The following is a 22100-nucleotide window of genomic DNA, read 5'->3' on the forward strand; positions in this document are numbered from 1 at the left end:
GTCCTTTTCACTGCTGTGTATCCCTGTGGGAAAAGGGCCCCTTGAACCTGACTGAGTAAGCATCTTATTTAAATATGCAGTAAATAACAACGCTGTCTGTTTCAATATAGAGCTGTAATACATTGACATTCATTATTTGTACCTACCAAATATTGTTCTCTTCAGTAGTCGTTGCACAACATGTTATACAAGTCATTGATAAAGATGTTGGGGCATAATTCGGTAAATATGCTCTTTATTTTATTTGAGGAAAGGCATAGTGAGGCTTTTTACTTCTATTATACAAATATACATTTTGGACATTATACTGGCGCCTTAATACTAAATGGCTAATCAGTAGGCTGCTGCTGAATGTAACTTATGTTCTTTAAAAGCTACGAAGGCCTCAGGTATGTGCAATATGAATGTAGCATCTTCACTCCAAAATTAGATTGGTCATCACTGAGCAGTCTGAAAGCAGAAAAAAGGACAGTTTTAAAGTGCATATCCTTTTAAATACTTTGGTGGTCCAGGGTTATTAGGGATGTGAAAACATTTACTGTTGGCGCACGATGAATGTTGCAAGGAGCATAAAAGAAAAAAAGGCAGAGTCTGAGTGGTAGTGTATAGTTTTGAAGTATAAATGCCCTTTACACTTACTGTATGTATCTCGATAAATTATCCATCCAGTATGTTTTACAGTGCATTTGAAATGCTACTGTACCTTTTGACTATAGTCTAAAAAAAATATCTGGAAGCTCTTTCCTATTTTTAAACATTAGAATTTACAACTAATATGTGTTGTATATCCAACAAATCCTCCGACCTTAAGTCACATAAATGTAGGTTGTTTGTCTCTCTTATGTGACAGAACTAATAATATATTTATGCTGCTTGTTGTTTTCTCCAGCTTGTAAAAAAGACAAAGTTAAATTTCCTAACAAAAGTATAAGGTTCAAAACATTTATTGTCAGCCAGTTGAAGAAGTCTGTTCTTGAGATCTGTTTCATGTGCGAGGTAAAGGACATATCCTGGTCAAAAATAACTCCAAGGTTCCTTACAGCAGTACTAGAGCCCAACTCTATGCCATATAAAGTAACTATAGGTATCAAATACTATAACTACACTTTTGTCTGAATTCAGAACTGGAAATTTAAAAGATATCTAGACTCAACAATGGAATGGAATTAACGGAGTGCTCCGTAATAATGTTGCCCAAAGGGTGTAGCATCATACTTTCATTCATACATTCAACCTAGTTTTTCCGGCTGGAGACTCAACAACAGACGACCTGCAGAAACAACAATGCAGTAGCAGCAAAACTGCAAATTGCTGACATTGAGCACAGCCTGTAGAGGAGCACACAAAATCCCAGTATGTGGGAAGTGCCTTGTAATTACATTATGACAATAATTAGATTGCTGTCTGTGTGTAGCTACAGTATAGACACTAGTCTGTTTTCTTTTCTCCCTGAATTTGTGTTTGATTTTGTAACACCTGCACCCCAGACACTCTAATCCACCTTAATGACGTGTCTCTCAGCTCCCTACTGCCTGAGCAAATGTGTAGAAAGGTCACTGTTGGTTTATTTACACTTTAGATTAAAAAGCTGAATCCATATGCACAAGCACATTCCTTTAGTCTGCATAATCTAGGCCAAATCTAGATTTTAGCCCATTGGAGTTTGGTAAAGGATGAGCAACATTTCTACTTGGTACTCACAGTATTTGTATTTAAAAACCTGGAACTGTTTTGATTGTACGTTTTTTACAGATAAAATTCTACAGATACTACAAAAAAATAAAGGCCAAACATGTTTTTATAACTTTTTTTTCCCCAATAGTCATTCTGTCCAGTGCTGCTAAATTCTTGTAGTCAAACACTCACCTTTTCATTGTCACTCACGTTTCTTACGTAAAACTTTTCGAAAGCTCTGGGATGTTTGGTGAGTTGTTGTGATGCCCTGGAAACTTCCATGAGTTGATGGCTGGCTGATCAACAGCAGCTGCCTTTTTTTGAAGACCTCTATATAGCTAATCACATAGTCCTTTTGACAGTGACAGTTTTTGTTCTGCTGGTTTGATTTTTCTGTCAGCAAAGTTTGTGAAGGCAATGTTGTTGGCAACTGACTCCCAAATGCACCACAGACTGCTGTACAACCAAGACACAACACATGTGGCTACAACCTTGTCAAAAGTGACTTGTCAAAAGTGAGTTACTACTTATTACTGCTTATTAAAAGATACATTACATCATATTTCGAGGCAGTAACATTACTTTTTAGTTGCTTGCAAAACATCAGCCACATAATACCAGCTACAGTCCTCTTATACAGACCACACAAACATTGATGGCTCCCACTAAGAGAGAGCCTGATACTGCACAAGTTCCATTTATACACGAAATGTGCTTCACCCGAGCAGCTAGTTAATTAAAAACTCACCTCTTCATGCTTTGACTGAATCAACTTGCTCTGAATGCAGCTAATGATCTTTCTCGGAAACAGGGATTATACAGTTGATATTGTTCACACATCGTCTGTCACATTTTCTGCTATAAGCCGTATTATTTCTTACAAAGACAAAGCCTTTACTGACGATAGGGACTCAGCTCAAACTTTTAGTGCACTGCAAAAACTTTTCTTCCGGTCCTGCCTGTGCGATAAATGTATGTTTGTGTAATGTCCCTTTAGTCACCATCATTTATATACCAAACGTATCAGTTGAATTTTTTGAGAATAATGCACTATGTACATTGCATCCGGGTTTGCAGAAAGTGCAGTAAACTCTGGTTTGCACACCGAGTGACAACATCCACATTCACTTTTCACATTACAAAGTTGTCGTAAATTGCTATTTGTTCACGGAGAGGTGGACACATGTTCTTTTAATTCACTCTGTCAATCACTGAGTGGCACTCAAGAGCAAATGTGCTTGTATTCCTGCACAAAACCTCTTTTTATCCAGTAGTATGATTGTTTCCAATGTGTGTTTTCTAATGTGTAAATGATCATTGAAAAGGAACCCCACCAATTTTACACATCAAAAGAGAATTGCAGGTCTTGAGTGGCACCACTGCATTAGCAGGGGGGGGTGGGGGGGAAGTTATATGAGGCCTTTTGCAGCTCCAGAGTGAACTGCACAAAATTGTATAAATTGCCTCAAGCAAAATGTCACTTTGAGTCGAATGAGTTTGAAATGTACAAGTTGTCAAATCATTTACATTTATCCTCATGTTTCAGCACTAGCGTTTAGCCCTAAAATTAGTTTCCAGTCATTTTTGTATTGTATGGATGGTTTCGTATAGAGCAGTCCGCCGGTGGACTGGTCCAGACTTTAACCCTACCTGTCGTCCACACAGCTGGGATAGGTTCAAGCCCCCTTTTGATTATAATAGAACAAGCGCTTAAAGACGATATATCTTATGAAATTTTATTTAGGTCATGGAACCAAGGGCTTCTTTAATTTAAGATTTCAGGAAATCAATGGCAGCCGAGCCTTTTCTCCTTAGTTCAGCTCTAATAATTTGCCGCCATCAGTGATCCAGGATGTTTTGATGAAAAAGGTTTCTGACAAAACTGTTTTTTTACAGTTGCTTTCATTATGTCAGTGGAGCAGTTAATGCTCTGCAGTACTAATGTGTCTGACTGAGCCTGGGGGCATTTATTGATGTCAACAGTTTTTACATGTCCTTGCATTGGTAAATTGGTGTTAGAAGATGCTCCACCCTATGAGAATAATAGTGTTTGAGGACCATCAACAACATCTAGAAAGAAGAGAACTATTTGGCCAAAAGCTATCTTTTTCTTTACAGTGCAGGAAAATAATAATCATAGAATAAGAAAATAATCCCTCTCCTTTTCTGCATCTCACAGTAGGAACATGTAATTTTCTGCTCTTCACATACTTGCGCAACAAGACTTGATATGAATTTTGATAAAATGTCAGGAGATTGGGCCTATGAGAGAAATGTAAAAGCAAATTTATTCACCTTGCTCCCAACTCCAAATGATACCCCCATAATTTATCTGACAAAACCACTACACAGAGCAAATTTGTTACTACATCAAACAACAACAACAGCAAAACACATCTTCAAGGACTGTGGTTTTGGTTTTGGCTTTGCTTGTTAATTAGTTGAGGACTGTGCCCCCTACATTTTCTAATCAAGGACGAAAACTGCATGGACTTTGTGTAATATGCAATGTCTGAGGTCCCACTGTGCTCAGACAGGAATTAACAACGACGTGAAATGTTTTCAAAATAAGAATTGCATTTGACTTTTAATGTAGTGTCCCTGCATAGTTTTTCACATTAAGTGTGCGCTGATTGAACACATTTGTCAGGGAAATCAGCTTTGAATTTAATATTAGTCTAATAAGCATTATGTTTTTCAGTGGTAAAATCATTTCATTGAGCGCTAAGACCATAATTCACTCAAGGACAGAACCAAAGACAACAGCTTTGTTGATGCCTTGGTATTAACAAAATATTCGTAGCGTGTGCACCAGCACACATTTCTAATTTTTAATTACTATTCTAACATAATGATTGTTTTTTCTAGAAAGACATACATACTGCAGTCGCATATACAGTAAATGATAAAATTATAAAATAATGATAATGACACGATAATGATAAAATTATAAAGTAAAGCAACAAGCTTCAACAGAATTAACAAAGCAGACAAGCATCCAGTGGATCTGAAGAATGTATGACCTCGCTCCTGGCAATCTACAAAACTGTTTGACAATTAAAAGCAAGGTGAGGGAAAATGAGTGGGATGAGTAAAGATTCAGCTCTATTGATTTAGATGTGCGTTTACCCATGTGGAGGACTTGGGTGAGAACTTGGTCGAAGCTTGAGGCAGTAAATCTTGAGCAGGTCAAGGTTTAGCAGATGGTCCAAAAGACTAAGATTTAATGAGTTCTTAAGAGCATTCGATGAGTTTGCTGAAGAATTTAGGCCAAAGGGACAAAACGCAAAAAAAAACTTAATAAAATTTAAATCTGAGTCTACCTCACATTTCTATGGCAACATTTTCTTTTTAAGGCTATGTAACCATCACACTTTTTAAACACCTACACAGCCGCATTTAAAGATTGACAATTGATTTCATCATCCAGTGTGTGGTCATATTTACATTTTAGACCAACACAGCTAATCCAACCGAATTTCAAAGATTGTCATTATTGTTTTTTGGACAGGGATTAAGACCAACATCCTGAGCTTTTGTCAATGTACCACTGAAAACAGTGCCCATATTTATTCATGTGCTTCTCGCTAAGACCATTTACTGTCTTTAATCAATCTGCCACTTGCATAAGAACTCAATATTTCCAGTACAGACATGCTGTATGGTTGCAGCATACACTAGTACACGGGTCAGTCATTAATCACGGAGCCCTTGTTCCATGAATTTGTAGATTGTTTTGACACAGTTGAAATATGTCCGCAAACAGATGTTTGATCTGTAGAATTTGTTTTTTGTTTTTTTTTGCATTTCCATACACACTGAAGTGCTCACACAGGAGAATTATTTTTATGAGGTCTTGGAAAATGGAGCTCACATGAGAAATCCATATTTTGAGGCAAATAACAATAGCTTTCATTGGCGTGGTGCACTATTCATAGCAGTATGTTTAGTTGTGCATTCTTGCTTATTCCACTGAATTTTACACTAACCTGAAACTCTGTACAGCTGATTCCTTACAGTCTAAAGTTCCTCTTGATTCCTTGTTCCTTTGACAGATCCAGAGGCAGGAAAATATCAGCAACATTTTCTCAAAGGTGAGTTGCACCACCGTTGCACCATCTGTCTCTCAGCATGTCAAGGTGTAACATTTCCTCACCCTGTCTCCTCCCTTCCATCTACTTCTCCCTTTCATGATGGAGCTGCATTTAAGAGCAGATATAAACAGTGCATGGAGTAAACCTGCGCCGGTTTCACTTGTACATGTAGGAACAGGTGACCTTGAGCATGTAGCTTTTAATAGGCCTTGAGTTGTTAGTGGGTTTCAGTGCACCGTTACTAAGAAGAGCCCATTGAGTGCAAATATATGAGTTTTAAATGGTAATGAAAGCATTAGACAATACAGCCCAACTGTTTGCCAAATGAGCCATTTGTCTGGTGTAACAGGGTCAGGTATGTTGTTGGCAGCGAAAACAGACTGCAGCTTTAACCTTACAGTATGTGTAGTAGCCACTGAAATGAAATTTAGAAATGAATAACTGCTTCCAACAAGCTTTTGGACCTCCCACAAAACAAATACAAATGAAAAAAAAAAAAATCTCACACAATCCAAGGAGATAGAAGCAGCTTTATTTCCCCTCAGTGAAATGAAATTTTAGCAGCAGATCTTTAACTGTTCAAGCAATAATACAAAAATCACACTGAATCACATTAAAAAAAAAACAAGAACAGGAATTGTCTTACTTGGATATAACTCGGATTCGGTTTACTGTTTTGTTTCACCAAATAGGCTTGCATGTAATTTATCAACTCCACTCCGCTGGTCAGTGAGCTGCTGAAATAGAGTCTAATCTGTAACCTCATCTGAGAAGTGTGTAGTGGAGCACAGCAGTGGCCCATGGTAGGTATTGGGCTGACATGATATGGCGAGGATGTGTTGTATAGGAGCATGTCTGATAGTGTTGGAGCTGTCATCACCTGCCCTGCCTGAGCTGGTAGCTATCCTGAGGCCAGTGTGCCGGGTCACCGTCACAGGGTTTTTTTTTTTTTATCAGTAGCAGTTTTTGGTGTGGCTGCTTCGACTATATTGTAGGTACATTTGTCTTTTGACGCTTGATTCATTTGGCTGTTTTCCAGAAAGAGGTGGGGGGGGAGGGCTGGGAATGGAAGTGAAAACCAGATGCCTGTACAGCTTCTCTACCAGCTTGCCTCCAAGTAGTTTGTCTGATGTGTAGTCACCTCTCAGTTCATCTGTCAGTCACACAAAACATGTTAAATATGTTTTTAACGTACGTAACATTTTTTATATGTGTAAACTGCAAGTTTGACTCTGTTTTCTGCAGCACCTGGTTGGTTTCAGAATAAGACGGCTTACATTTGAGCCTATAACGGATAAAAGCATATGCACAAATGTACTTTTCTGAAGCTGTTGCATTAATACATTATGAATGAAGAACTTTGACTCTCATATTAGTTTATAGGCATCTTTGCAGTTTATTGCCTCACATCCTCACAAGGATGCAGCCAACTTTATTGTTTACATATTTATATGTATACATATTAACCTCTCACTGCTGATTATGTGAACCTTTTTAAAATATATGTAGAGCTGTTTTTCAATAAGCTGTAGCTACTGTAGCAGGGTTGATGGCAAATCTACACTGATTGCTGGGGCTCATCACAGCAGTATGGCAAATGCAATTAGCAGCGCTTTGAACACGATCCTATACCAGCTCCCATTCTACCCTTATCAAGTTCCTGTGCGTGTAATCAATAATTTATGAAAAAGGCCTGGCGATGGTTTCCCTTTCTGTGTTTACTAGCTGAGCCTCTTCACTTTCACTAAAACACTGAGGGGACTAGACATGAATAATATTAAAAAGAAATCTCCCGGATCATTTTTTTACAAGTAAATAGTTTACTTTATAAAAGCACAAATACCAATCACCTTAAAAAATGAGTAGATAGAACTGGGTATTGTATTTTGTACAACAAATAGTAAATAGCAAATAGGTGTAGTAAACTTTTACTTGAGTTTGAATTGCTAAATTAACAGCACGGAGTACTCAATTATTCATATTTCATATACTCATGACTTTGTATAGACTAGTGTTTTCAAAACGACACATCATCTGAGTTAAAATAAACTGTGTATGTTCCATTCAACACATTTATTTAAGCTGAACTAACTGAAGTCAAGTTTTCTGCAACTTGGAATTTTCTGATTTACGATTGAATTTTTACGCCACGCAAACCGATGTACTTTACTGCTGAGGCACTGAATGAACATGAGCTACATTTTAAACAATTAGTACTGCACTTTGGAAAAATGAATTACCAAATACCAGCAGAATATGCTCCAAGGGCAGGTGGAGAGAAAAAGGCTGATGTTTTTTTTTCTGTTTAATGGGTTGATGAATTGTGCCAGGCTGCTTTGCATTGTTTTCTCACGCTGGTGTAGTAGTGTAAATGTTGTTGCTACTGTTCTTGATTATTTTAAGTAAGCTTCACTCTGCTCTCATTAACCCATTAACTCTAACTAAGCACATATTGTTGATGACCAAGTAAACTTAGGTCAGCAATTGGATTTTACGGTGTGGGGCACGAAAAGGGCATTTACAGTGTTTGGGTTTTGATATCTGATTTAGCCCATGCAAACACAGCTTTAGTCACTTTGTAAATTCTGTTATATTTGTTAGCTCTTATCTTTTTTTCATGGATTGTAGAATCATTTAGTCCATAACTCTGTAGTTCATAACTTCTTTTAAGAACCAACTAAAATTACTGACAGAGGCAGAACATTTCAACTCAACACTGTTTTACCAGCAGAAACTACTGTAAGTGATTTCAGATTTTGTGTTTTACTACTGTTTCCTACACTTATTGTTCATTGTTTTTAAAAAATGCTACTTTGTACTGATAGCAGAAGCAAACAAATGGCTAAAATGTCAGCAGCATTCTCACGGTAAGAATGACTGTGTTGCAGTCTCATTGTAACAATGTGAGGGGAGCTGCTGAAACCAACCACTTGCTCAAGGCCAAGAAAACAAGGACACTCTTTTGAAATCACTAAAATCAACACTGACATACAGTACATACTTTTCACACATTGCTGATTCTGTACTCCATTGCTATACCTTGCTCTGAAATAGCAATACACTAGTTTAGGCATTTTCAAAAATATTTCCAATAGCCAGAAAACAACAGCCAGGTGCTTACATGACCTCAATATCTTGTACAAAAATAAGGTGATGAAACAGCGCGTTGAGACCTGGAAAAAAAGGAAATGGAAGTGAAAACCTGGGATGATTTTTGGTGATAAGGTTACATTCTGTGGTTTGCGCTGGCAGTATGAATGACACAGGGATGCAAAAGGTCAAACTCAGAAAACAGAATGAAAGGATAGCATCTCTCAGCATATGTATGCGTTTGTGACTCTGAAAGTGCAGGATGAAAAGGGAGTCAGCTTGACAGCAATCACTTCTGTCTTGTCACACACGATCTAAAACATGATTTGCTTAGCACTCAGCACACACTGAGTAGATCGGATGATGGCTGTAACCATTTGTGTGCAAACTAAAATATGAAATTGTTGAGCCAGCAGAGATGTCGCCCTTTACTGGGATACAACAGGTAGCAGCTTTATACGAGCTCGGTGGCCAAATCCCACCAAAGGGCACCCTCATGAGTATTGTGGCTTTAATTCGCTGGATAGCAGTGCACTTTTTAATCTACTGATTAAAAGGTTTTCATCAAAGTGGTTCACATAAAAGGACAAAAAAGGCAGCCAGCAAGAGTCCTGTTGGTTACCACCTGAGTTGGCATGAAATGTATGAATGTATCCCCATGGAGCAATTTATTGTATAAATACATAGAGTTTTGCATGATACGGACATTCTTTGTTGCCTTCTTTTCTCTCCGTCATTTTTGTTGTCTTTGTTGCTCAGACTGTGAAGATTAAAGAAAGAGCAGTCTATGTGAATTAGCTCCTTACCCAGTATAAATATATGTAGATATATATGTGTATGTTATAGTAATGGAACAACAATATACGTAGTGTGGATCACTTTTAGACCGCATACAGAAAACTCTCCAGTTCTGCAGGGTTTGTGTTGCACTGAACTGAACTCACACAACACATTCATCCGCACAAATAAACTTGAGTACAGTCAGAGTGTGGTGAGACACAAGGATGTATTTAAAAAAAAACATGCACCTCCTATCGTGTGGGTCAAACATAGGGCTGCCTGTTCGAAATAATAATTCTCACGCATTGAGAAATCCGTTCTTGCACCTTTTAATGCCACTTTCCATCCAGTGTGTACCTTTGGCTGCCGGCTTTCCTCTCAAAATGACCTAAAGGACATTCATATGGAAATATTGCCAATAAAAAGCTGAACAAATGGTTTTGAGGGTGGCCTAATGGTTTGACATCTCCATGACTGGTTTAATCTCCAGAAAAATGAATTCTGTGATGTTGTTCACTTTGATATGGGTTCCACTGCTGTGCCAGTCAAATTAATGTCTGTCCAAGTGTAAAGTGTCATTTTCATTTTATTGTTATTCTACGATGGCAGCCGCTGACAGCTTTTATACTGCAGCACACGTTTCGTAAAAGCTAATATCTAATAACTCTAACCCTGATACATAACTCTATTGCAGAAATAGCTTTAACTATTATATAGATTTAATAAAAATAAGAGCGACTCATTCAACCTAAAAACAGAGTTTAAAGTGTTCATTTGGAAGCTTTTTACACATATATACACACACACTCTCACACACCAAAACACACACTGTTGCCCATAAAGCTGGAATAAAATATTTTTTACCTCTTCTCGTGAAATTATTGTGACAACGTGATTTATTCTTGATAGATAAAGAGCATATCTTTATCTATTAAGAACAATCTCTTCCAAACGTATCACAGTGTGAATTAAACCATAATTAACCTTTGCAAAAAAGAGGAATGTCTGAAAACACAAAAGAATTATTCCAACTTTATGGGCAACAGCACACACTCGTATTTTATTTCACTTTACCTTAGCTTACATATCGTAGGGTTTTTGCACTATTTCCCTAACGTTGGCTTTTTGATGTATTTGAGGTCATTGTTTGTTACTTTGGTTGTGTGGTGAGACATTCTTATAGGCCCCTCAGGATTCTGTTTCACCTCCATATTTTAATACTGGATTTTATCATCTCTGTATTTTAGCATCCACATAACCAAGATGACATAAAAAAAATCAATATATGTGCAAGCATCATGCCTTGAAATGTATAATGTGTTGCCTGACGTTCATTTAGAGCTTATTTATAGCTTTTTATTTTAGCACAGTGTGAAAATCAAGTTTTTGATGTCACTGAAACACAGTCTACTTTTCTCCTCCAATGACGACATGCTTGAGTAGTCGAGTTCATTTGCATATTAATTTGAAGCAAGATGCTGCACGCTCTTTCTACTGTTTTGAACAGCGCCCAGAGTTGGTCTGCACTCATGCCAGTCCAACTGGAATAGTGTTTACCATACTGTGCCCATGCAAACACAACACAGATGCATTTATTTGATGGAATTAGGTGTTATCCCATCGTGTACTCATTCTGAATTTCTAACTACTGTAGCTTTAATTCATCAGACTTTCTGGGTTTTTCCTTCTAACTGAAATATTCGAAGGTGTTGGGTTTCAGTAAATAACATATGCTGGGTTATTTTGTCTTTCTCTTAAACTGAACTACACTTGCTGTGGATTCACAGAAACCAGACAATGTGCTCAGACCTAATGCTATAAACTTCATAATGTAATTAAAAATGACAGGATTCTATCTTTTTCTATCTCAGGATTCTATATCTTCATTTCATGAAGATAAAAATCTTTTCTGCAAATCAGGAACTGTAATCTGAGACACAGATGAATGGCAGCTACATTCTACATACTGTTTAATTAGTTTTCAGATCAGTTACTTGAGTAGAATTGAGTAGAATTTTGGACAGTACTTTAATCCATATGTTTCCTTGCAGTATTGATACAGAGAAGTGACAAACTCTGAACACACTGTTTTACATACAAGCAAAAACTTTATTTATTCAATCAAAGCTCTGGCTGCTTTGCTCACTCAACTTTTGTCTATGTCTCGCTTCCCCTTCTCTTTCCTCTTGCCTTTTTCTTTGATTTCTCTGCAGAACTTGTTACATTAGCGTCTGGCTGTGTCGCATCATGCTGTGGATGAAGTGGAAGATGGTGGTGGACTCCCTGCGTGGACGGAGAAGGAGACTGCCCTGTTCCCTCTGGTTCCTCCTGCTGTTCGCTGCTGGAGGTCTGGTTCTTTTCATCCACCAGCAGGATCTATCAGAAATGGTCCCGCAACCAGGACCAGGTTAGTGTCTATGTTCCTTAAAACAGAATACAGTCAGGAAACTTGTTTTCCAAATGCACAGATGTTTGTTCCGTCCCTTAAAAATCACATACGATAACAAGTGATCAAACTTTTTGTACATAAGGTTGTTTTAACGAGTGAACCTTGAAAAGTTTTTTTTTTTCTTTGCTCTCGCTGCCTTCATCTCCTCATCCTCAAGAACAGCATTGCTTCAATATCCACAATTGTTTTTGTGTGTGATGGATTGACGATAGCTTCACAGTGGTTGCATGTGCCATCGCAATGTTGATTATCAACAATTAAAAGGTACTAGCCCTGCAATGGAAAACAAAGTGCCTGATACCAAAGTGAGCAGAGTTGAGCCAAGCTGGTGCCATGTGGTGGAAAAATGTATTAGACTGCTTTCTTTTAACAATTCATATTTCCGTATGTGGGAAATACTTTATTTGTGAAGAAGTTGCTTTTCACACATAGTTTGATGCATCTTCTCATGGTTTCATCAGTGCTACTTAGTGAATATTTAGTAATGTTCTGCCCTAAAATGCCTTGTAGGCCCGACAACAGGTGAACAATAGCAGGTTGATTTACTTGAACAGGCCAATCAAATCCATCTATGCCGCTTTCATTTATGTTTGTGCTTCAGTAGATAAAAGTAAGAACGTTCGATTGCTCGTACAAAGAACTTTCATTATATATTTGTCCCCATTTTAGAAGTGGATGGTATACGTAGTATATTCAAATCTTCAAACATACATAAAAATCTCGTGTGGACTATTGGATCTTGCAAACTTAAAAATCCATCTAAAAAAAAAATTCAGCAACACGTTAATGTATTGCTTATAATTGTAATACTTGAGTACTTCCTTCAGCCATAATATAATACCACAGATTTCACACCACTTTCTCACAGTATAGCTACAGCAGCCACATCCGTAGAATCAGAGAGTCAACTACAAATGGAGCTGCAGTCTAAGCATTTACCATATGCACAGCCACGGCTTGACCCAGCACAGCCAGGCAGAGCAGCACACTGGCACATTGAAAGATTTGTGTGTGTGTGTGTTTGTGTTTTTGTTCCCCAAATGCTGCCCCTTTCCATTCCAGCTCAGTGGCCCTGTGGTCAGAGTTTCCATTGTGATAGAAGGAGGCATTCAATTTCCAAATGAGTCAAACCTTTGTCCTTGTAAAGTAACGCAACTCAGCATTAAGGAGATTGGGGTTTAAGCAGCCATGATGGACGAGTGTCCTGAGCGTGTAAAACTAAGCTGCTTCGTGTCTCCGAAATGGGATCAGCTGCTTGCTTATGTGCCTGTTTGACTTGTACTACACTTTTGACCAAAATGAAAACCGAATTAGTTTCATGTTGTTGCACCATATATTTTATAAACATTAGGAACTTTCAGGAGCTGCACTTACTAGTTTTGAACCGTAATGCATTAAATTACATAAAATGTTAGTTTCCTAATGTTTTTACCTATGACACTCAGTGAGTTGTAATGAGTCAGTGTCAGAGAAGAGGAGTCAGAGAAGCTGCAATCCACTGAATATTGCTTCTATCGTGTGTCAACAGCACTGTGAATCATTATGAATATTAGAGCAGTGTCACACTCCACAGCAATAAGAGCCATTTAGCCAGAGTGGAATCTCTCCAACCCTCTAATATTCCCCTGATTGTCAGATGCTTTCAGGCACACTGTCAGGTGAAAAAAAAAAGGCCATTCACAATGATGCAACCACATACACCACACACAGAGAAGCACACATGCTACACACATGCGCACAGACATGTAACAAATCATGACAACCAGTATTTAATAGTCATGGTCAAATATCAGACCCATAAGAGCTTGGAAGAAAGCATTTCACGCATTTAAGGATTACACCAAATGGATAGTTTTCAACTGTACAATTTTCATGTGCTGCAAGATGCATCTGAAACGGCTTTACTGTCATGGTAGTGGAATCTGTCAGGCGGCCACGTTTTTCAATTAAAGCACTGATGAGTGCTGACAGTGCCAGGAGAGGCATTTGATTTTAACCTGGAACATGTTTTGCTTGTTTTGGAAATTATGCTTCCAAAGAATAATTTCCCAGCACCTGACATTTAACAAACATAAAAGATGTCATTTTTGTATGTTTTTACACTTGTGTTTTATATTCTGTTAAAATTCTAAACTAAACTAATTAGTCAAGAACAAGAGAACAGTTTAGACACTGTTATTTAGAAATCATGCAAATAAAATATTAAAATATTTTTTAGAGGGGGGACCCTTAAATAATGTAAAAATAGTTGTGAAAATGATTCATATAGCTAGCCAGAATAAAATATTCAATTTCAGTCTGTATTTGTATAAAACACTAACCAACACTCTTTATTCGTCAATGTTAAAATGACACTAACGGCCGGACAAAATAGCAGACACAGTAATTATCTTTCTGTCTGGAACAAAGGAGAAAGTCAGTATGACATTAGGTTTTTTTTTTAATGCAATCTTGTTCAGTCAATAGTGGTGTCAGATTGCTTGTATTGTTCTATTTTGATGTGAAGAGCATGAACCACCTACATATTCTGTCATTTCATTCTAAGGACTTGTTGATCTTCTATCAACAATTTTTCCCTAATTTTTTTTTTTCACAACCTCGTTTCTCCTTGGGAACCAAACCTTAACCATCCGTACACTGGTAGATTAAAAAAGGCAATAAAATGATAAAATGATCATATTGATATCTATTAGTTGACTTTACTCAAAGCATAAAATGTTATTAATGGTTTGTTTCCTCTATTTATAAACATGAGTATAACCCCCTAAGTTTAAAAAATTCTAAGTTTAAAAAGCAACAGACTGGTTGTGTTACACTGAACTGTAATGATAACAATACTGAATAAATAAAGTATGTACAGTATTTACAGGAGAAGCTCCAGTATTCCTTAAATAAAATAAAATAAAAATTAAATATTCAGCATTTTCTGTTCAACCTAAATGGAATGATGGCTAAAAATGACAGATAAAAAACATTTCACTTGCTTTCTGATTGTTAGCTAGTTTTTGCAGTATATGTTTTAGGGTAGGTTTTGCAGCCCAAGCACATTTTATTATCTAGCTTGCTATTCCACTACTAGATAGTAGTAAGAATTCTAGTTTACTAAATCATGCATGAGACACTGTGTGGTGTATCAGAACACAGTGGCTACACAGTCCTCCAGCCCCCTCACTAAAGCACAATGAGCAAGCAGTATCTTTGCCTTAAGCTATGGTGCTTCACCCTAGCACAAGCTCATATCTAATAGAGCAGAGTTATAATACATTGGGTGTCAGCTTTTATCTGCCTCCCCCTCTTTCTCCACCTCTTTATTTGGCTTGCAGTGAGCTTGTGAGTTTTGTATCCCATGGTTTAGATGGCCTGCACAATGGGACCTGAGAAAACTACAGTTTAACTGGCAACGGTTTCCCCCTGATCTCTTCCAAGTAATTGTTTAAGGACAATTGCAGAAACAGTAGCAGCTTTCTCTGGGAGAAGAGACACCTGAAGAGCTAGCAGTTAAGATAGATTGTCTGCACAAATTTAGACCTCTGGGCATTTTTCTGTTGAGCATGTCAGTGACGACCAACTGCTCTGGTGAGAGGAAGGTCAACCTGAGTATCACATACTAACATCATGCAATTCATAAATGGAGAAAAACAGACTAAATAGTTGTCCCACTGCAGTGTGCTGGTGAAAGTGTGTTTACTAGGAAGCAAATCCCCGAATCTTAGTGTAAGTGATAATAACGTGCCATTTGTCAAGTGCTTTTAACAAAAGTAGCCTACATTACCCTAAGTGCACACAGTTTAACATTACTGACCGCAGCTGACTGCAGCTGTGTGGGTGGAACTGTGCTTACAATACGCTACAGGACATGCTCTTCTTCTACTTAATCATTTAATGCGTGGATGCATATGTAATTAAATATTACAGCCTTAAAAGCAGCTTGTTGAAACATGAGCTGATTCTTCATCCATCCACAGCTGATCTCAGCTGTCACTGGGCGAGAGCCTGGTTCACGCCGGTCACCACTCTATAACATGCTGACACAGAGAGACAGGCAAACATTCACACTCACATTCACATCTACTGGCAATGTAGAGTTGCTAGTTAACATAACTGCATGTCTTTGGACTGTGGGAGCAAAGCAGAGTACGCTGAGACAACCCACGCAGGCATAGAGACAACATGCAAAGTCCACACATAATGAAGATTGCACTATTCATTAGTGTCATAACACCTACCTAATGAAATAAAAATATACCTAATGTTATAATAACATATTACATTTCTGCAAATGTAGATCTCAGCAAAAACAGACATGCAGTGATGGTGATTGAAGAGTACAGATATGTTATTGGGTTATATAATATCCTCGTGTTACTGATCAGCTTAACTTTAAAAACTGGAATATTCACTCTTATTGTACCAAAGCAGTTTTTTTGGCAGTGGCAAACAGTTTCTTAGAGAAGAAAAAGAACACTGAATGTTGCAGTAATATGGAGATACAGGGGAAGCATAGAGTGAACACACTTAGTGCGGTCAGGATAAATAACGTAAATAACAGTGAGGTTTGTTGTTTTGTCTGTCATCGTGTCAAATTAATTGTGAAAAAGTGTGTTTGTATATGTGCAGACCATTCATAATGCAGTAAATAAAAAGTAGAATAAAATAACCATCTGACTGATCCCTTTATCTCTGTCCACATGGAGCCTGCCAGGAACTGGGCATATTGTTTCATGCTCCAAGGTAAAATGTGATCTCACCATCAGAGGTCCAGTAATCCCTTAAGCCTTATCTGTTTGCAAAGTCTAATTTAACTGTCTCTTAATATAATTAAATTGTGCTGATGAGGGTCATCGGCAGTGAAACTGCACTATATTTGAAGGCAAATCCTACACTGGATGCTTGTGGAAAACACTGGATGTTATTTAACCCTGTCTTTCCGTTCTGCATGTGTGCAAAGCTCCTTCGACGCAACCTGTTCGTATTGTGCTGGCACCATCCCCTCCATTCCTCCCGGAGCAGGAAGATCACTGGAAAGCAATACTTGGCAAAGCCAACTCCGCTGTGATTTTACACTACGTAAAGTACAAAATGCCCTCACTAAACAAAGGGGTTTTCTGTCTCTTGAGAATAAGAACGTCAACATACCTTGATTGGAATGTTAAAGCAGTCTAAGCTTTGTCATCCTGCTCAGTGTTGGGATAACATGACATCTGGCATGGGGTAAGGGTATCCCAGCAACTACAGCAGACACTGTTCCACATTCAGCTCTGCCTTCCCCTGTTCACCTCAGGGACCAGAGGAAACCGTACCAGGGGCCCCTGTGATAACCTGAAAAGAAATAAAAGGAAAACAGACCATTTGTAATGCATGGGTATCAGGTGCCTGCATCACAATCTCTCCAGCCTCTTTCAGACCTGGGCTATGTCAATTGGATTTAAAATGAAGCCGCTCAGAGGCAACTGCAAGGTCATGTGGTTTTCCATTAACATTAATGCCTGGGGTTATGCCATCGGGGCCTTGCATCATAATCTGGTTTTCCTGCCATCTGATCCTTCGGGCCAGTGGCTTCTACATGCCAGTCTGTACAAATACATTTTATTTTTCCTCATTCCTGTTCCAACACAGGTCGGTGTAAACAAAAATTGTTTATATAAACATGAGAAGTCTTTTGACACATGTGAGCTTCAGGAAATCATTTTTACTTTACCAATAAACAGTTTACATGAACAGGGAAAAGGAGGGTGAAATTTGTGACAGTTTTACTTTCAAACAGTTTTACTCCAAAATCATTTTGGCACGGTGTAACTCGGTATTCTCGTTATCCATCCATAGCGATGGCATTTCAAAAGTAAGGGAAGTGACGAGGTGAAAGAAAGAGCAGACAGACAGTAACAGTGGGCTGGATTATACTCATTGGTGGGAGATAAAAAAGCTAAAAAGGATACTCGACAGAAGCAGTTGGCAGTTGGCAGTCTTGCTGTTGGACCAGTAACTAACTAATCATTAGCTGCTTATTTTGTCACACCTTGATATATTTGCTTGTTGTGTGTTTGTGTTAGAGACATTCCGGTTTATGATCCTCCACACATGCCAACAAAGGTTTAGCAAGTATAGCAAAATTTCTAAATAAGTCTTTTGGCGTTTGGTTTGGTTGCTGTATAACTTGCCATCCAAGATTCACTTTTTCTTAAGGTCATCTAATATTTGTAAGGTTATTTTAGTTGGACAGCTGCTTTATTTCTGCTTGTGGAAGCTTTGACCAAAGAAAATTAATATTAATTAGCATTAATATTTACTTCAAGATACAACTTTTTATGCCACCACCGAGTTTTGATTGTGGTCAGCTGACATGCTCTACACCGAAGACTGTTACAGAAACTTGATTGTTACAGAAATGTTTTTCAACGATACAATAAATAAAACTATGCAGACTCATTAAAACCCAATATCATGATGCTAATTTTAGTCAACATCAGTTTTGGCTTCTGAAACTTTCCTTGCCAGTTCTGAGGACTCTAACCACGACTGGCATTCAGAATACCAATTCATTTTTATTGGGGCTTTAAGTTTTTATTATTTATCCATCCATCCATCCATCCATTATCTTTAACTCCTATTCAGTGTCACGGCACAAAGAGACATTCAAAACAACTAAAAGTCAACTATTAAATGGTAAATGTTCTGCACTTATATACCTATTGCTACTCAAAGGGGCTTTACACTGCTTCTTATTCACCCATTCAGAGTCACAATCACACACACTGATGGGGGCACTGCTATGCAGCTGTTGGGGTTCAGTGTCTTGTTCCGGGGGTTGAACCATCAACAGGGGGATTGGTGAGCGACAGCTCTACCTTCCGCTCTAGAGTTGCCCCAACATGTATGTCTTTGTACTGTGGGAGGAAACTGGAGTAGCTGGTGGAAACCCACGCCAGCACAGGGAGAATATGCAAACTCCTTACAGAAAGGCCTCAGTGCGCCGGGAATTTGAACTGGGAACCTTCCAGATATGAGGCAGCAGTGCTAACCACTCTACCATCTTGCTGCCCCTAGTTCTTTATTTTTTGTAACTTATAAACATTGGAACAAACGGATCTAATGGTATTCAGAAAATGATAAAAAACAAATACAGGTCAGAATGCAAACATATACAGTATAATGAAAGGAGGGATAAGAGAGAGAGACAATGTTGACTGAAATAAGAAAAACATATGCTGTGATATTTCTTTCAACTCAGGAGACTTGAAGATGCATCTTTTGAGGTCCTGACAAGCAGATAGGGTCAGGGCCCCTGCCGAGCAGCAGAGCATAGCTTGGCCATCCTGCTGGTGGTGGGGGGGCTTTCAGGTTGGCCTTTTCCATAATGCCACGCTGAGTAACATTAAAAACTCCAAAGGAAAAAAAACACACAACAAGGCTAGAAAACCAGGTCGATCCAACAGTGAGGCTGATTTTTAAAAATGTTTTTGAAGACTGTAATCACAAGATGCTGCCTCTGTTTGTATGTCACTGCATGAACCACAGCTGAGACTCAATCCATTCTACAGTGAGCCGTCCATCTTTAGTGGCTTTAAAATCGTATATACAGCACATTTAACCACAGACAAAGGCCAAAGTTCACATTGAGATTCCTCGCCTAGATTCTGTCCTAATCTGATTGGTTTGGATGACTGACTAAAGTGTATCTATTTCAGGATAAAGCCCATATCCGATTGCAACATAAACTATTAGTGATTTTGGAAAGGCACCAGCTTTTGTGCCTTTCCAGGCTCACAAACTTGTATTGAATGTGTATCGATTACTGTGTGTCCCCTTGAGCTCTGACTGACCACAAGTACCAAATGTCAGCTGAGACACAGCTGGCAGAACACCTGTCCTGAACAATGCATGCACTGAAACTGTGTTCCTCTGTAATTATTATGAGCAGGTTGGCCTTAGCAGGGCACAGCTATGCCAACATTGATGAAACTCAGCACTTGGCTTCTTGCTCACTACGACATTGTCCTTGCTGGCAGAATCCCGAGTTGTTCTGCTATCTGTCCAACATTGGATTTTCAGGCATCTCTGGGAACGCCTCCCCATGGGAGTACCAGTTAATCTGGACTGGACTGATTATTAAAAATTGTTTATCAACAGCAACATAATAGAGCCAAGACGGGCTTTTTGTGTTCGACTCGTTAGCCTTGAAGCAACCAGTTTCATGGTGTAACTTCTGAGTAAATACACCAATAGTTTCAATTCAGTTAGGCTTAAATTACCGCAGGACCATCAATAAATCAAGAGTTACACTACACAGCCTTGGTTATATTAATGTGGTCAAGATACTAATCTAATCTCCAGTGAAACCATAAGAGGCTGATTTTCACCTATACAGTAATTCTATTAAATTCTTAACACACCAGCCTGGAGACTAATCACTCCACTTAGCAGGTGCTGTGTCTCCTCTGTCTTTTAGCCTACAGCGGGCCTGCTGGCATGAAGGTATAAAGCAGGGATGTGTTTTTGTTTGTAGACAGTTGTTTAAAAGTGTGAAATATCAATTTCAAATCTTACATTCAATTCAATCTTGTGGCAAAATACACTGTGCTGATCTCTCCTGCTTGGTAATCAGAAAGACAGAGTTTTTACAGTGTGCATTAAACACACATGTGGCAAATTGATGGGGATAACATCTTCTCCTACGTCCGTTTGATAGAAATACGCTTTGCAGAATTAATTTCATCAGACAGCACTAATGTGTTGCATAAGCAGAATGATTTTTTTAATGTCACTGCATCTGTATGAGTGTGTTCACATCAAACATTATGTTCCTGTCAGAAAGCTTGTCTTCACCTCTGCAAACACATCAGAAAAGCTGAACGCCTTGTCTTAAGTATTCTCAACTGAAAAAGCTTGTAAGTTTTACTTTGTAGCCATCTTCCAGTTTTCTAGAGAGGCTGAGAACGCCAGAGACAGGAAGAGACGTACAAAGAGAGAGTGGGAGGAGAAAGGGAGGTTATATAACCACAGTTCTCACAGAGGAGATACTGTATCTAGTGGCTTCAAAAGCAAAGCAGTGATAATACATGGCAATGTTCAAGGTTGCTGGAGTTGTCATCTGCCCAGCAAGGGAAGCTTATGCAAGATGTGTTATTGTTAGTACGACAAAACTGTTTATTTTGCCATTCCTTTAAACAGGTCAATTCATATCTATGAGGTGAGGTGAAGTGGCTCAAGGCTAAAATCTGTCATTAATAGATATTTCCTGCCTGAACTCCTCATAGTCAATTATTTTTTACCTGTCCTTATGTACACTTTTGAATGTGCAGCTTTAGTTAAATGTCTGTTCATAGGTGAATGGCTTTCAGATTTCTGCAAAAATGAAGTGTGTCCAGCACACCGTGAATATATTGTAGGAGAGCTTGGACAAAAAGCAGCTGGTCATCCAGCTGCCATATCAAGCTTAAAATGTAACATAGTAATTTTACGTTTTCTTTGTGGGAACTTAGCATCTGGGACCTGCCAGTTCTGATAAAACATCTAGTCTCCACTCTACTCTGTATAGTTTTTTTTTTCTTAGTAGCATAATGTAGTTGCAGAAACTTCAGCAAAGAAAAGCTTTCCGCTGTGCACAAACTGCAGTATTGAGCTGCAATATTGTACCAGAACCATTCTATTCTCCACCCCTATTATAGTCATGGATATCATTCTGAGAGGGATCCACATGATTGTTCCCAAAGGACAAGTCCTGCTTTAGGAGCTATGATCCGTCCCTGCAGACTGTGTACCCATTATCAAATCAGACCTGAACCCGTCCCCCGTCTGCTAGGCAGACATGTTGAATGGATATCATTGTGCACTGCTGAGACTTCCATCACTGTAATCCCTCTACAAAGTGCAGGCACTCTTAGAGAAGGATGAAAAGACTAGAGGAGAGAGTGGCCTATTTGCAGTGCGTGTCACTGCAGAGGGCACAAGGAGGGAAGTCATTGGAATCAGTGGCCTGAGCCGGTGACTTTTCAGCCATCCCTTAGCCAAAACAA

The 22100-nt window shown here is 38.6% G+C and overlaps 1 protein-coding gene across 4 annotated transcripts in view; it reads left to right on the top strand.

Moving 5' to 3' along the window:
* The window catches only part of LOC137111818 (carbohydrate sulfotransferase 8-like), a 140357-nt gene that overhangs the window by 18017 nt on the left and 100240 nt on the right, over window positions 1-22100 (top strand). For 2 of the 4 annotated variants that reach the window (XM_067495126.1, XM_067495124.1), the window contains one exon: window positions 11852-12045. In XM_067495126.1, coding sequence (XP_067351227.1) covers window positions 11886-12045 — 160 coding nt within the window. In that variant the 5' untranslated portion in view covers window positions 11852-11885. Of the gene's footprint in view, window positions 1-5729; window positions 5769-11851; window positions 12046-22100 lie in introns of those variants that run through there. The other 2 variants (XM_067495125.1, XM_067495127.1) reach the window with 2 other exon arrangements.

This window comes from Channa argus, chromosome 2, assembly GCF_033026475.1.
Source record: "Channa argus isolate prfri chromosome 2, Channa argus male v1.0, whole genome shotgun sequence".
Lineage (NCBI taxonomy): Eukaryota > Metazoa > Chordata > Actinopteri > Anabantiformes > Channidae > Channa > Channa argus.